Source organism: Rhizophagus irregularis, chromosome 29, assembly GCF_026210795.1.
Source record: "Rhizophagus irregularis chromosome 29, complete sequence".
In the NCBI taxonomy this organism is placed as follows: Eukaryota; Fungi; Glomeromycota; class Glomeromycetes; order Glomerales; family Glomeraceae; genus Rhizophagus; species Rhizophagus irregularis.
The window spans coordinates 2,896,232-2,913,109 of NC_089457.1; the positions used below are offsets into that span (position 1 = coordinate 2,896,232).

The 16,878-nt window shown below is 24.0% G+C and overlaps 1 protein-coding gene across 1 annotated transcript; it reads right to left on the reverse strand.

Moving 5' to 3' along the window:
* Positions 1-9,960: 9,960 nt before the first annotated feature.
* OCT59_019978 (uncharacterized protein) lies at positions 9,961-11,044 on the reverse strand. Its single transcript, XM_025317513.2, has 6 exons — positions 10,914-11,044; positions 10,766-10,832; positions 10,647-10,675; positions 10,498-10,573; positions 10,359-10,393; positions 9,961-10,275 (listed from the first exon to the last, which is right to left on the reverse strand). Exons 1-6 carry the CDS (start codon positions 10,999-11,001, stop codon positions 9,983-9,985), a joined length of 588 nt encoding a protein of 195 aa, XP_025178243.2. The 5' UTR covers positions 11,002-11,044; the 3' UTR covers positions 9,961-9,982.
* Between the last annotated feature and the right edge of the window lie 5,834 nt (positions 11,045-16,878).

The following is a 16,878-nucleotide window of genomic DNA, read 5'->3' on the forward strand; positions in this document are numbered from 1 at the left end:
TACTAATAATTTACTAATTAATAATTTAATCAAAAAAGAAAGAGAATTTTTTTTTTTTTTACGAAACTACACAGTACAAGCATCGTTTTATTTATTCATTTATGTGCTGTGCTACCATCGTGATCAGAAATCCCACGCACAATGTTTATAGTGGCGTGTGACCTAGGGATTGGAATCGATTATCGAATCTTTGTAGATTCGATTGTTTGTTCCTTAAAAGATAATCCATTTTAATAATTAATTTCGCGATCAGTAAATATGTAAATTCTGAATTAAAATTGTAATGTATCGTTACTAATACTCAACTGTAAATTACTATAACATTGTTGCTGATCATTTGCCGATCATTTCTTCATTTTTGAGTTTTTGAAGGCCATTATCGATCAATTTTTCTTTTTTGAAAAATATTTTAATCTTTTGATGCAATGTTGAATTAATTTTTCTTTAATTTCAATTTTCTCTTATTCGATTTTGATTCGATTATCGATTCCAATCCCTAGTGTGACCTGGATCTGCGCTGATCTATTTTATATTTATTACGGTTAGAATTATTTGATTGGCTTTTAGGGTCCAGTTAATAAAATTTTTGATCAAATATTTTTTTTTCTTTCAGTCATGCGGTTGGCGCAGTAGGACGGACTTTATTTTATATATATATATATTTATTTCTTTCAGTTTTTCCTTTAATGGTTAAACCAACTAAATTTATTTTTTTTTCGTGAATAACAAAAAAAAATAAAGGTTTACATTACTAACTTTGTTTTTTTTAATAGATGGTATTCAATCAACATTAATTCGTGACTGAACATACTAAAAAATAATTGTATTATTTTTACCACATGATTATTATTAATAATTACAAGAATTTTGCAATCCGCTATAATGTTTTCAATTCGATTAAGTAATGTTGATGTTGACTGTAATATCGTAAGATTAACGAGAAATCATATAAAAAATAAATTCATTAAAAAATTTAACGAGAAATTATTATTTTTTTTTTTTTAAAATAAAGTAATGAACTAATAATTTTAAACGAACTATTGATATTGTTTTTGTTAAAAATTAGTAAGCACATTATATATAATTTTTTATTTACACATATTTATTAACTGTTTTAATTGCATACCACAAATTATTATTCGATGATATAAAAAAACGTTTATGCTAAAAAAATTTTACAGATAAAATTATATATATATATAGTAGAAATCAATTTCATAATGGTTTAGTTAGCCGAAAAATAATAGCCGCAACGTGATCGGACTAAGAAAAGTTGGAAAATAATAAATATTTAAATGTTTAAATTGGTTTGAATGGAAAAATTTAAAATTGATGAAGAAAAACATTTTATCGGACAATGTAAAAATAAATTATTATGGCAATAATAAGTTAAGTTTGGAGCAAATAATGCGTTTAAAAATAAGGTTATGCATATTTGTGATGATAGGAAAAGAAAAACTCTGTTAAACGTTCTCAAGAGATGATTTAAAAATTAAAAAAAAGTGCAATAATAATTATAAAATTATCCGTAATTACTAAAAATAAAATGTATAATATTATGTTAGCATATATCAATAATCAAGTATGCCCACAACATAGAAATATGTGTCACTTCCACGGGCACCACGGCCTGCCCTCCCATGAGTCAGCTTGTGGGACCACCTATATGGCATCATTGTAGCTACGACTTTGTGCACAAAGCAGATGACTACTAGCCTGTAGCATATGGTACGTACTACGAACACATAAACCCCTATGTCATAACACTTAAAAATGACGCACGCCCATAAAGCAAGTAGAACCATACAACGGAAATACTTGCCTTAAATCCTTATGTTATCCTTATGTTTTTCGAGGTCGGTGATCTGCAGTTGAATTTCATTGCATGTTGAAAACAAAATATTTCACAATTATAAACCACTAGGCCTAACCACTAGGCCTTGTTGCACTGTCAGTCGGTTGTATTGTATTGGACTTAAAGGTCTTTATTTGTATGTATGGTTATTTTTGTATAGTTATTTTTGTATATAAAAAAAGTGGATTTTTTTGAGTGCGAAAAAGACGCTTTTATAGTTTTATGAAATATATTTTCTATGAGATTTTACTCATGTTGAATCATCAATCATAAATAAACAAAGATCTTTTATGACTCAGTATGAACACACCATTTTTACCAGAATACTTGAGAATTCTCATGCGAACATAAAACGCTTTTATGACTCAGCATGACATATTTGCTATTATAAAAAATTAAATTAACAATAAAAAATATAAATTAATAGTTTTAAACTGATAAAAATTGTTAATTATTGAGTAAACTATTATCTATTTATAATTGTCATATTGATGCAACTTTACTATTTTATTAATCAGAAATAATAATATCTAATATAAATAAAAATATGGATACTAATAAATATACACATGAAATACATCGTCAATTCGTCATGATGACATTAATATGTTGATGACTCAAGTTTAAACCCGATTACAATAAAAATTTTATTGCTGCTGATAAATCCCTTCCGAATGGGTAAATACTAATTATGATTCATATTTTAAACGTATTAATTATATTCAGTAGTATTTCAATTTTTTTTATTTGATAACCAATAAAATCGATTCTGATTCGATTAATTAACTGCTTGCGTAATAGTGTCTGTTAATTAATATACTAATAAATGAATTCCTTGCCATTTTTTTTTTAAAAAACCCTATAATGTAATTACCTATATTTTATAATGTTTTTCAAATTATTATATTATTTACAAAAATGACCCTGTAAAAAAAGTCGATCCATTTTTTATATTGCATCTTTTTCCCGCAAAAGGCTTATAATTAATATTAATAACCTTATATCACAGAATCTATCAAATTATTTTCATTTTACGTGAATGAATTCAGAAAATGCCCATTTTTTACAGAGTTTTTACAGAAATAATGGATAAAATTTTTTATAGGGTGAAAAAAATTGATTGACTGATTTTATCTACAAAGTTCAAAATGGATATCATTACTTCAAAATGTCATTCAAATATTCAATATAGGATGAAAAAGGTATATTCTACGAACTAGACCCATAATTTAAAAATCCAATAATTTTTCGTTAATTCAATAAAAATATTTTTGAATGGTATTCCACACAAACTCAGATCTAATCTTTTATGTGCATTTTTTTGGGGGTCCTATTATTGAAAGTTCAAAAATCTATAAAATACGTGAATATGATTTGCTTTACATTTATCAAAAAACATTTTTTGAATGGTCCTTTAATAAATTTTACGGAACATATAGTAAATAAATTTTTATATCTTACGTGAAGTAATAATTTATATTTTATCTGAATACGGTAATAATAATTTACTTCATTGATTTTTAAAAATATGAAAAATATGTAATAATTTTATGGATTTTTTATAAATAGGAACACTATTATCAAATTTTTTAACTATTTTATTGACTAATTATAGTGTAAGAAATTTCAATAAATTTGTTAGAAAATTTTCATTTTTAAATAAACATAATATATATATATATTTTTGGTTTTACTGACTTTAGGTCTTTTTTTTTCTTTTTTACAAAAAAGAAATTCAGCATGTACTGTTAATCACAAAGTAGTACAAATATCATCAATATTTTCCATTCTTTTTTAATTCTTTCAACAAATTAAATAAATTAGTTTTTATTAACTTTACACTTAAGAATTCTTGATAAAACTATAATGTGTATTTTTAGTTACAATATTTATTTATAAAAATGTTAAAAATATTTATTATAGCGATAAGCATGTCTAAAAATAGTTTATTGTGTTTATTTTAAACTTGTTTGTATAACTGTTACATAACATTCAGATTATACTAAAATTCAAATTTATGTTACACTTTAATTTTGCTTTGGGATTTTGAAATTAAAAAAATTTTTTTTCTTTTTAAAAAAAATTTTTTTTCATTTTTCCAATTTTAATAATAAAATAAAAAAAAAAAGTTTTCATTTTAAACCTTTATAATAAAATTGCATTATGTCTACTATTCGACATGAATTAATTAATGCAACAGTTAATAGAGCATATTTGTTAATTGATTATAACACTCACACTGACTTGCACAAACGATATGAATTTCAAAAACAATTTATTCTAGCTGATAAACTTCTTACAGATGATGAAAAAACTGAAGCAATAAATTATATAACTGAAACTTATGACCTAAATAAAATTCTTAAAAATTCAGGAACAAAAAGAATTTGTGAAAATTGTAATCAAAAATGTTTAGCAACATTATATTGTGAATATTGTGTTCGAAATTATTTAAAAGCAAATTTTAAAAATTGGACGTCCGGAAATAATGATATTGATAATTTAATACAGAAATGTCAATCGGAAGCACTTATGCCAAATAGCGTAGTTGAATGGATTCCATATAATAATCTAAAAAATACTAAATATCTAACAAAAGGTGGATTCTCCGAAATTTTTACAGCAAACTGGATTGGTGGAGGATATTATAAATGGAATTCTAATGAACAGCAATTAGAAAGATTTGGAACTATTGCAGTAATACTTAAAAAATTAGAAAATGTTGAAAATGCAAATCAAAGTTGGTTTGAAGAGGTATATATGATTATATTTTAATTTTTTTTATGAAATTTAGAGTTTTTTTGTATTAGCAATGGCATGTTATCATTTAGGCTAAATCACATTTAACTCTATGTAACAAATGGTCAGAAATTGTCATATGCTTTGGTTTAACACAAGATGTATCAAATGGAAATTACATGCTTGTAATGAGAAAAATGGATATGGATTTACGAAAATATTTACAACAAAATTATAATCAACTTACATGGAAACAAAAAATTAGAATTGCTTTTGAAATAATTAATGCACTTTATTTTATTCATCTTGAAAAAGCAATTCATAGAGATTTACACTCTGGAAATATATTATTTTCACAATTTAATGATACATGGTCTATTAGTGATCTTGGATTTTGCGGGCCTGCTGATAAATCATCAAAAAGTATATATGGAAATCTTCCTTACATAGCACCAGAAGTTATTAATGGAAAAGGATATACTTTTGCATCTGATATTTATAGTATTGCAATACTTATGTGGGAAATTTCATCTGGATATTCACCATTTATTGATTATAAGCATGATGATTATAATCTTGCAATGGATATAATTAATGGCATGAGACCAGAAATTATGTCAGATATTCCTTTAGAATATAAAAATTTAATGGTACAATGTTGGGATGCTGATCCACTAAAAAGACTTGATATACAATCTCTTCAGAAAAAAATAAGTGAAATTCATCTATCATATCAAAATATGCCAGATGAATTTTTCCAGCCAAAAGCAGTGAATAATTTTGAAATAAAAACTAGTACAAATCATATAAGCAGCAGATTATTTACAAGCAAAGTTCATCAATTTGAAAATTTACCCGAACCAAAAAATGCAACAGAAGGTATTATTTATTAAGTTTTTTGTTTATTGATTAAGGTATGATGACGTTACTAATTTTTTTTAATTTAAATGATTATACTCGTTATAGAAGAACAAGAAGGTTAACTTTTTATATTGCTATTTTATTAACTATTATAATAATTTATAACCTATTTTTCTTATTTTTTTAAATAGCATTTCATAGTAAAACATATGATTTTAGTATTCCTGATAATAGTAGGTATTTATTGTGTATTTCATTTGATGAAATATTTATTAATAAATTTTCGTTTTTTAGTTGAAGATTTTAATAATTCAAACGATCAGAAGATTAATAAAACATCAAAAATAAATAGTATTTTTGAAGGTAATTTATTTATACAGTATATTCAGATTTTTGAAATAATGATACAAATTTATCTCAATTTTAGGTGATAGTAAAAGGTTATCTAAAGTATTTGAAGGGTTACAAATAAGTTCAAAAAATGGTAAGTAATACTATTCTAAATTTTAATCGTATATTAAGCAATATTTATTATAATCTTACTTATTTATTTAAAAATTTAGACATTCCAATTGATTATAAGAATGAAACAACGCAACAAATGAAAGGATCAGTTAATGACAAGTAAAATTTTTTTGCTATAAATTTTTCATTTTATTTTTGCAATGTTTAAATTAAAAACTTTTGTTCTTTTATAGATGATGATGAAATACATAATAATCCAAATCTTCATTCAGAAGATCAAGATGATTTTGAGATTCCCGATAGTTAGTTTCTTTAATATATTTATATTTTTCTTAATATTGTATAAACAATATCTTTTATTTATATGTATTCTTTTTTTTTTAGATGGATTTTAAAATAACAAACGATATTGGAAATTTTATTTTGAATTATTTAAACACTAAAACTAGAGTAGTAAAATATTTTACGCGTTTCTTAGTTTGTAATTTAAATAATTTTTTTTTATTTACTATATATTATCAATAAATTTAAAACTCTCATCACTGATGATTTTATATTGCTTTTTGACATCCATTTTTCCAAAGTTGTGATAAGCTGAATAACTTATAAATCTAACCAGTTGAAAACCGCAGTTTTAAAGTCGTTGGCATATAATCTTTAACATCCTTTTACAAATCTAGATTGCCGGCTCAGGCGTAGATCGTCGTGGAATTCTAGTGGATTATTTTCTGCAATTAAACGCTCCGGATGATCGGCAATCAGGAATTCGGCTCCGTTTTTGGATAACTACTGATAATGCCAGAATTACCTAGTGAATTATTAATTGTGGGGCGCAGTATTATATTTAGTTTAAGTGTACAAAATTTCAAAGTATTAATTGTGGAATGTTATCCGTAATACTGTAAAACTATTCTTGTGTTCTTATTTATTTTTAGATTTGAGTATGTGAATTAGGATCGTAGCACTATTATAATAAGAAATGGGATTAGAGATCAATTTTTGGGAATTTTTCGAAGTTAATATTTATCAAAATAGAAACCTATATTTTTGAAAAAGTACTTTTGTGAAGAAAAAGGTTTCCTAAAATCAAAACCCGTTTGCATGAAAATTGGAGATTTCAAAAAGGGAAAACCAAAATATTTTTATGAACTTTTAAATTATTTTAATGATTATAAAAGGCAAGAAGATTATTTGACTTAGAAAAATGGGGGATTTTTAGAATTCTATTTTTGATAATTTTTAGTATTACGTTATTATTAAACCAAGCATTATATTATATTGTATTATTATATTCGTGGAACTTTACGTTATTAATAAAACATCATTTTGTTAAGACTGTGTTGGCAACGTAGTTTACTACGGGCGTAGGTCTTACACTATACCATTATAACAATTTCGGCTACGGTTTAACTATTGCTATGTAAACCATTAGTCAATATAGCTTAAAAAATGGAATCAAGTAACAATATAAATAGTTAAAATTTTGGATATACTGTACATTATCATTATGTCTTTGCGGCTACGCTACTCATATTCATGTGCAAAAGTTTTTGGCGTTTCTTGAGAGCTTCTCTATTTATTTTTAAAAATTTTGTATACTGACGATGATAGCTCAAAAGTGGCTGATTTGATTAATTTGTATTATAAATTGAACATTCAATGATATGTCTAATATATTCAGTTATTCACCAAATTGTGTGTTGTATGATTATTTATTACGTGTTCAATGTTTAACTCCGTTTCATGTGACCTATTCTTTTGCTGTGCCTCCTTAAACCAATTTCGAAATCAATATTAGTTGCGATATATGGTTCAATTCTTTAAGGCAAGTAAAAAAAGAATTAATTACGCGTAATATTTAATAATATTGAAGTAGTACATTTCGCTTTATAATAAATTTAATTTGTATAATATGATCGAATATTCATAACTTTTTAACAGAAATTATCCATTCTTTATGGCAAGGCTTATCTGTAACATCAGTTAAAGGTTACATCTGATTAAGATAGAAGATAGATATAGGTGGAGTGGTGTGATTCACCCATTGTCACATGGTGCTATGACTTATGACATTGTTTGCGTACCTACTATATACTGTATATAGTTAAGACTAACTGTATAAATAAATGTGATTTATTCGTAATAGAAACTTTCAAGAACTTAAAAATAATTTAATATTTATAAATATTTTAACACAATTGTGTTAATTTACCAAAAATGGTCCTAATTTGCTGCAGTGTGTGTGTCGTCGAGAACAAATTAACCTGTGATTACATATTATGCAATACATATCTGATATATCTGTTTCGTGTGTATATAAATTGTGAATAAAAAATTTTAATTATATTTATTGATTAAATTTCCAATTCATTAAAGATCATATAAAATATGGTATTTTATCGACGAGCCGCCAATGCAAAATAGATTTTTACCTTTTCTTTAATGATTATCAAAGATTTATAATAGCAAAGTTATTATTATTACGTGATGATGAAAATAAATAAATAAATATATTTAAAGTGTTCATTAAGGCAATTCCACATGTTAGAACTTTCAAGTCATACTTCAAATAAATTATCAAAAAAATAAAATTAGTAGGGAATTTTTTTGGTCATATTTTCCATATTTTATTATACTGTATATGTACTATATATACGTGTAAATAATTCTTGTTTAATGCACTTTCGTAAGATAAAATTTGGCTAAAAAAACGGATAATAAAACAGTTAACTATGAAGCGTGATGCTCAGATGACAAATTTATTCAAATTCAGGACGATAATCAATTTGAAAATAACCATGTAGATCATTCCTTTTTTTGATAATTCCTACTAAAATTTTGTCGCTTTTTTTTTAAATATTGGCTGGAATTATCATGATTACGGCCCTGAAAATGTACGTATATCTAATAGTAAAAATATTTTTTTGCCATACCTTATCCAATATACCCTATTAAGGTAGATAAATATTTTATAAACTAACTCTATCGGTATATGTGTATGTTACTATAAGTGAAAGATCCGGCGAGGAAGAGAGATAAATTTGAGCGAAATCCAATTATCATCTTTTTAATTAATAGAAATATTTTCTGGAAGCATATTAATACTGTAAGTCACTCGTTAATTGTAGTGAATAGCAAGTGAACAAGTCATGTATACATTATTTCATAAAATGAATATACCTATTTATTTTTGTCTTCGTCTTTTAATATTAAGAATTGCACTAAAATTTTTGAAACTGCTGGTGAATTCTTAAAATATGAATAAGAGCCAAATACTTTTAGTAGTTTCACAGTAATTTTCATATTGTGTTTTATACCAAATAATTCCATACATGATATCGTAACATTTCGGAATTGTTAGCAAATTAAATTAATAATTTTGTTCTTAATTTTAATTTACTGTATATACTGTACCTTTGTTGACTTGAACAGCGTTAAAACTTAGCCTTATTTAATTACAACTAAATTATATCTTGATTATATTGAGAATATCTTCTTATATGACATATTAAATCAAACTTTGTCTTTATTTACAGAAATTAAGCATGAATATTTCCTTTGTTTGAACGAATTAAAATTTATGAAATCACTGTTTGAAATAACAAAAAATGACACAACCAAATTCAACATAATATGAATACATTATATTTTTCATGTAATTAAGATTTTATTATGAATAATGAAATAAGTATTCGTAACTCGTAAGAACGATCCTCGTACAAAAAAAAACAAGATATTGTAATTATATAAATTATTTTCCGTATTTGTGGATATCCGTCGGACGGTTGAACGAATAGTTAAAATATTGACGGATTTTATTTTTAGAGTATCATCCGTTTTAATAATACATATAATAGTAAAAAGAGTAGCAATATCAGATATATATACTGTATATTTTAATATTAAGTACATTTATTTATTTATTTTTTTTTATCTTTTTGTTTTTTTTCTTAAAAAAAAAAAAAAAAATTATTGGATATTTAATAAATAATAACGAAAGTGAAAAATTCAAAAATAAAAAAAAAAATTTTTTTTTTTTTAAATACATAAAAATAAATTTGATTATTTATCTTCTTTTTTATCCTCTTTATCAAACTTATTAAATTTATCCTCTTTACTATAAACTTCTTCAATTTGATCATAATCTTTATCAACTTTAGGTTTCTTTTCAGAAGGTAAACCGAGTAAAATTATAAGAAAGAACATAATATAAATAGTAAATGACCATACACAAATTATATTTGCTGCTCTTATTTGACATGCTAAACGTATTGTTGATGATTTATAATTATAATTTTCTGGACAAAAAAATGGTATCTCTCCTAATTCATTTCTAGTTGATATTGTATATATAACTATTATTTATTTTATCATATAAAAAAATTAGTAAAAATGTTTTCAATTTTTTATATATTATATTATAAAATTGAATTATTACCTAAAACGGATATCCAAATAAATGGTAAGAAACAACTTTATTATTATTAAAAAATAAAAAATAAATTAAATTAAATTAAATTATTTCAGTTAATAAATTTGATCAATTAAATAAAGAATTTTGAATTAAAAGAATTCACCTTAATGATTTAGCAGAATTTTCTGCCATATTATTGAATCCACGAGAAATACATATAGTACAACAAAATAATACGACTAAAATAAATAAATATAAATTAATATGATTTGTATATAAAAATAATCATACATTTAAAGGATTTATACTTGCCAACCATTAAAAATGAATAACTCAAGTATCTAAAAAAGATAATTGATTTTTTTTTAAAAAAAAATTAATAATAATAAAAAGAATTGACAATGAATGATAATGAATTTCGACCAACTTACGCGTATTCTATATCATATAACTTTAATTCACCATTAGTGTGATTAAAAATTATAATTTTTGCGATATCTATTTTTTTTTAAAAAAAAGAAAAGAAAATTTAAAACACTACTTCTTAAAAAAACGATGTATTGGGAAATGAAATTTTACCTAACGCTGGACAAACTAAAATTAATAAAGCAAGAGGAATGCTCAAACATCCTATAACACACTTTCTAAAATTTTTATATAAAGACATAATTTTGTAAAATGTGACGAAAAAAAAAAATTAATTTTATTTTAAAAAAAAATAAACGGTGTGATTCGTGTGATTCATATTTTTCGCCACTCAAGGGTAATCAGGATTGTAACCGGTAAGAGGTTTACACCGCCACATAATCTTTCGGGCCGGGCCAGGGTTATGTGATACTATATTTTACTAGTCAAAATGTGGATCAACCGGATATCTTTTCACCCCATTAGCCTGATCGGCAAAGGATATAACCTTATCCATCGTGTCTCAAATGCATAGGTTATATCCTCTATGGAAACCACGGTTTTTATTGGCCAATATTAAGCAGTGATCATGTGACCTTATCAACGCGGACATTTTTGCCCTCAATATTTTGAGGACATTTTTGTCCTCGAAATAATTTTGTCCTCACAACTATGAGGACATGATTTTTGTCCTCGCAACTATATGAGGACATGATTTTTGTCCTCGCAACTTTGAGGACATTTTTGTCCTTACAACTATAAGGACATGATTTTTGTCCTCGCAACTATGAGGCATGATTTTTGTGCTCGCAATTATGAGGACATGATTTTTGTGCTCGCAACTATGAGGACATGATATTTGTCCTTGCAACTATGAGGACATGATATTTGTCCTTGCAACTATGAGGACATGATTTTTGTCCTCGCAACTATATGAGGACATGATTTTTGTCCTCGCAACTTTGAGGACATTTTTGTCCTTACAACTATAAGGACATGATTTTTGTCCTCGCAACTATGAGGCATGATTTTTGTGCTCGCAATTATGAGGACATGATTTTTGTGCTCGCAACTATGAGGACATGATATTTGTCCTTGCAACTATGAGGACATGATATTTGTCCTTGCAACTATGAGGACATGATTTTTGTCCTCGCAACTATATGAGGACATGATTTTTGTCCTCGCAACTTTGAGGACATTTTTGTCCTTACAACTATAAGGACATGATTTTTGTCCTCGCAACTATGAGGACATGATTTTTGTCCTCGCAACTATGAGGACATGATTTTTGTCCTCGCAACTATGAGGACATGATTTTTGTCCTCGCAACTATGAGGACATGATATTTGTCCTCGCAACTTTGAGGACATTTTTGTCCTTACAACTATAAGGACATGATTTTTGTCCTCGCAACTATGAGGACATGATTTTTGTCCTCGCAACTATGAGGACATGATTTTTGTCCTCGCAACTATGAGGACATGATATTTGTCCTTGCAACTATGAGGACATGATTTTTGTCCTCGCAACTATGAGGACATGATTTTTGTCCTCGCAACTATATGAGGACATGATTTTTGTCCTCGCAACTTTGAGGACATTTTTGTCCTTACAACTATAAGGACATGATTTTTGTCCTCGCAACTATGAGGACATGATTTTTGTCCTCGCAACTATGAGGACATGATATTTGTCCTTGCAACTATGAGGACATGATTTTTGTCCTCGCAACTATGAGGACATGATATTTGTCCTTGCAACTATGAGGACATGATTTTTGTCCTCGCAACTTTGAGGACATTTTTGTCCTTACAACTATAAGGACATGATTTTTGTCCTCGCAACTATGAGGCATGATTTTTGTGCTCGCAACTATGAGGACATGATTTTTGTGCTCGCAACTATGAGGACATGATATTTGTCCTTGCAACTATGAGGACATGATTTTTGTCCTCGCAACTATATGAGGACATGATTTGTCCTTACAACTATAAGGACATGATTTTTGTCCTCGCAACTATGAGGACATGATATTTGTCCTTGCAACTATGAGGACATGATTTTTGTCCTCGCAACTTTGAGGACATTTTTGTCCTTACAACTATAAGGACATGATTTTTGTCCTCATAAGTCACAACTATGAGACATTATTAATTTTTTGTCCATGTAATTTAAGGACATTTTTGTCCTCATAATTTGAGGACATTATTGTTCTTGTAATTTGAGAACATTCCTGTTCTTGGAACTTGATGACATTTTGTCCTCATAATTTTGAGGACATTGTTGTTCTCGTAAATTAAGGATATTTTGTCCTCATTTTGAGGACATTTTTGTCCTCAAAATCTTGATATTTTCATCCTCATAAATTTGAGGACATTTTGTCCTCATTATTTTGAGAACATTTTTGTCCTCATATTTTTGTCCTTGTGACTTTGAGAACATTTTATTCTTGTAAATTTGAAGATATTTTTGTCCTCAAAATCTTGTTTCTTAACATTTTTGTCCTTATAAATTTGAAGATATTATTAACCTCGCAACTTTGAGGACATTTTTGTCCTCACAATTATGAGGACATTTTTGTTCTTGTAACTGTAAATATTGTTAATTTTTTGTCCTCGTAATTTTAAGGACATTTTTGTCCTTATAATTTTGAGGACATTGTTATCCTCATAATTTTGAGAACATTTTTGTTCTCATATTTTTGTTCTTGTAACTTTGAGGACATTCTTGTCCTCATAATTTGTATATTTTGTTAATTATTATATAATGTAATTTTTTTTATATTTTAATTAATATATTATATACTATAGTATTACCCTATGAAAAAAAATTTCTTTAAAATATACTTAAAATGTACTTAAATATTTTAAAATATATCTAAAATGTACTTAAAATTTTTAAATGTACTTATAATATACTTAAAATTGCAATTTTAAGTATATTTAAAGTATAAAATTTTATACTTAAATTACATTTAAAATATACTTAATTGCAATTTAAATATAATTTAAGTATAATTTAAGTGCAAAATTTTATACTTTAAATATACTTAAAATTGCAATTTTAAGTATATTTTAAGTATATTTTAAAATTGTTAAGTATATTTTAGGTATATTTTAAAATATATAAGTATATTTTAAGTATATTTTAAAAAAATACATAAGTATATTTTAAGTACATTTTAAAGAATTTTTTTTTTATAGGGTTAGAAATTACTTTAATATTACATATATTATATAAAAAAATATACTGATAATTTTAAAATTAATAATTAATATATTTTATTATTTACTATATTTTGCTAATTTTTACTTAATATTTTAATTAATATTATTAGAAGTTACTTTAATATTACATATATATTGTACTAAAAATTAATAAAAAATAAAACATACAAATAAATTTAAAATTAATAAATCATTTTTTTTATTAATAATTATATTTTACTATTTATAATATACATACTGTATAACATCCTATTATTTATTTTATTTGTAATACTCTTAAAAAAAATTGACAAAAAAAAAAGTTTATAATACAATGTATGATTTTAAAAAATAATGTTATGAATGTAATTTTACCTACTTTGAAAATGACAGATAATTTTAAATATTATTTTTGACTTATTTAATAAAAACAAGCAAAGAAATTTCCTTTTTAGAAATTTGTATAATCTTATGTAATAAAATTTTCCATTTTTAGATTTGTGTAATATTACATAATGTAAGCTGGCCAATAAAAATATACCAAATTAGATTATTATAAATAAAGATATATAATAGGTTATTACAATTAAATTTTTTTTTTTTTTTTGCTGCAGCACAAATAATTCCTTATTAAGATTTTAAAGAGTTAAGCTAATACAATACACATACAACTAAGTTACAATTAAATTTAATAATTAATAAATATAATAATTTATCAACAATTAATTTTTAAAATCATTTATTTTTAATAATTATAATATTTCCTTATAAATTTTTAATATAATATATATATATATGTAATATCAAAATAACTTCTATAATATAATATTAATTATTTATTTATTAAATAATAAAATATAAAATTTCTAATTTTAACCAAAGGGGAAATTCCTTCTGTAATGAATTAGAAGTGACAAATAAGATTTTTAATAATAAAAAAATTTTTTATTCCTAAATTAATTAGCAAAAATAAGGACATATATAAATGTAGGTTTAAGTTTGTTTAGCTAAAATATAAAAATTTTTCCTAAAAGAGATTTATTATTGCTTATTTGATAACATAATTTTAAAATAGTCAGATATAATTATGTGTAGCAAAGTATTAAATTATTAATAGTTAGATATATATAGCAGGATAGATTTTTTTTAATATATATAAATATACATTTACATTTTTTTACATTAAAAAAATCTAATAAAATATGTAAACAAATTTATAAACATGTTTTGTTTAAAAAAAAATAGTAACGTGCTTTATTAATTTATAAACATGTTTGTGTAAAAGAAATTTACTATTTTTAACACAAAGAATAAGCTAATTGTATATGTGATACAGGAACCATTTTTAGACGTGATCGTGTAACGTGTTTTTGACAAAACAAATACGCGTCTGCGTAACATTAAAAATATAAAAACATATACGCGTCTGTGTAACACAGAAAAAATATAGATTTAAAAGAAAGGGAAAAATAAGCGTTTTTCTGTTTTTTTATAATTTTACACTATAATTTTTGTAATAATCAATAAAAGTTATTTCATTTTTACTTATTAAAAAATTTTTTATAAATATTTTTTTTAATAAATTTTACTAAAAATAAAAATTCCGCGTATTGGTAGCATTACAAAAACATGAATAAATCCATAAATATCTATTTAATCATGATAAAAATTTATATATAGGTAGATTCAAACCTGCTGAACAACTTTACTTAAGAAGGTTTCGGATGTTTCCTTTGACTGAAGTGCCTAAATTACGCTCTGAAGTCACAGAACAGATATACGAAAATATTTATAAGAAACATTTATTAGTTGTAATATTACAAAAAAATAATAATAGCTTTATCCATGCATTATTTCAAAAATTTTTGTTTTTTTTAGTTTTTTTTTATATACATATTTTATAAAAAAAATTATATATATATATATATGTGTCATAAAATAAGTTGCTAAGCAGTATAAAAAATTTATGGATTAGATAAAAGTTTGCTTAGCAGACATAAAAAATATTTGCTTATTGACCTTAGTAAATTTTGAATTTTTTATCTGACCTATATATATATTGTTTGGGTTCTACTATAGGGTGTGATATGGGTGTGATATATTGTAATAAATAAACCTAACTTTTAATCTAATTTTAATCTAACCCTAAAGTTGCTTATCAAAATTAGTGAATTTTGTTATATCAAAATTGTTAAAATTATTTTTACATTTTGATCAATTTTAATAACTAGAATAATTTTGTTATTTCATTATATCAAAATATTAAAATTATTTCTACTATTTTGGCAATGACCTTTTTATTTTCAACAAGCATTTTTATCTAATCTAATCCCTACTCTAATAAATATTAGGAAGAGAAAATTCCCTTCTGATTAAATGTAGTTATTTTCATAAAATGTAATAATTAATAAAATACAATAATTTATAATTATTTGTATATGTTTTTATATTAACATATTTTTATATAAATCATTTATTGATTTTAAAAAAATTATTTGTATTTTTTTATAAATTTTTAATATAATATATATAATGTAATGTTAAAATAACTTCTAACATTAATTAAAATATTAAAAAAAATTATATTAAAATTAATAAAATATAAGAATTAATAAAAATATGTTAATTTATTAATTTTAAAAATTATTTGATTTATATAAATTTTTAATGTAATATATATTAATCATATATACTATGTAATGTTAAAGTAACTTCTAACAATATGTAATATTAATTAAAATATTAAAAAAAAATTATATTAAATTTAGTAAAATATAATAATTAATAAAATTATTAATTTTAAAAATTATTTATATTTTTATAAAAATTATATTAATTAAGAAAAAAATATTTTTTTTATATCTGCAATATGTTGCATTTTCCTTTTTTTGGTAATTTTTATATATTAATTATGTTGATCATTTCAATCA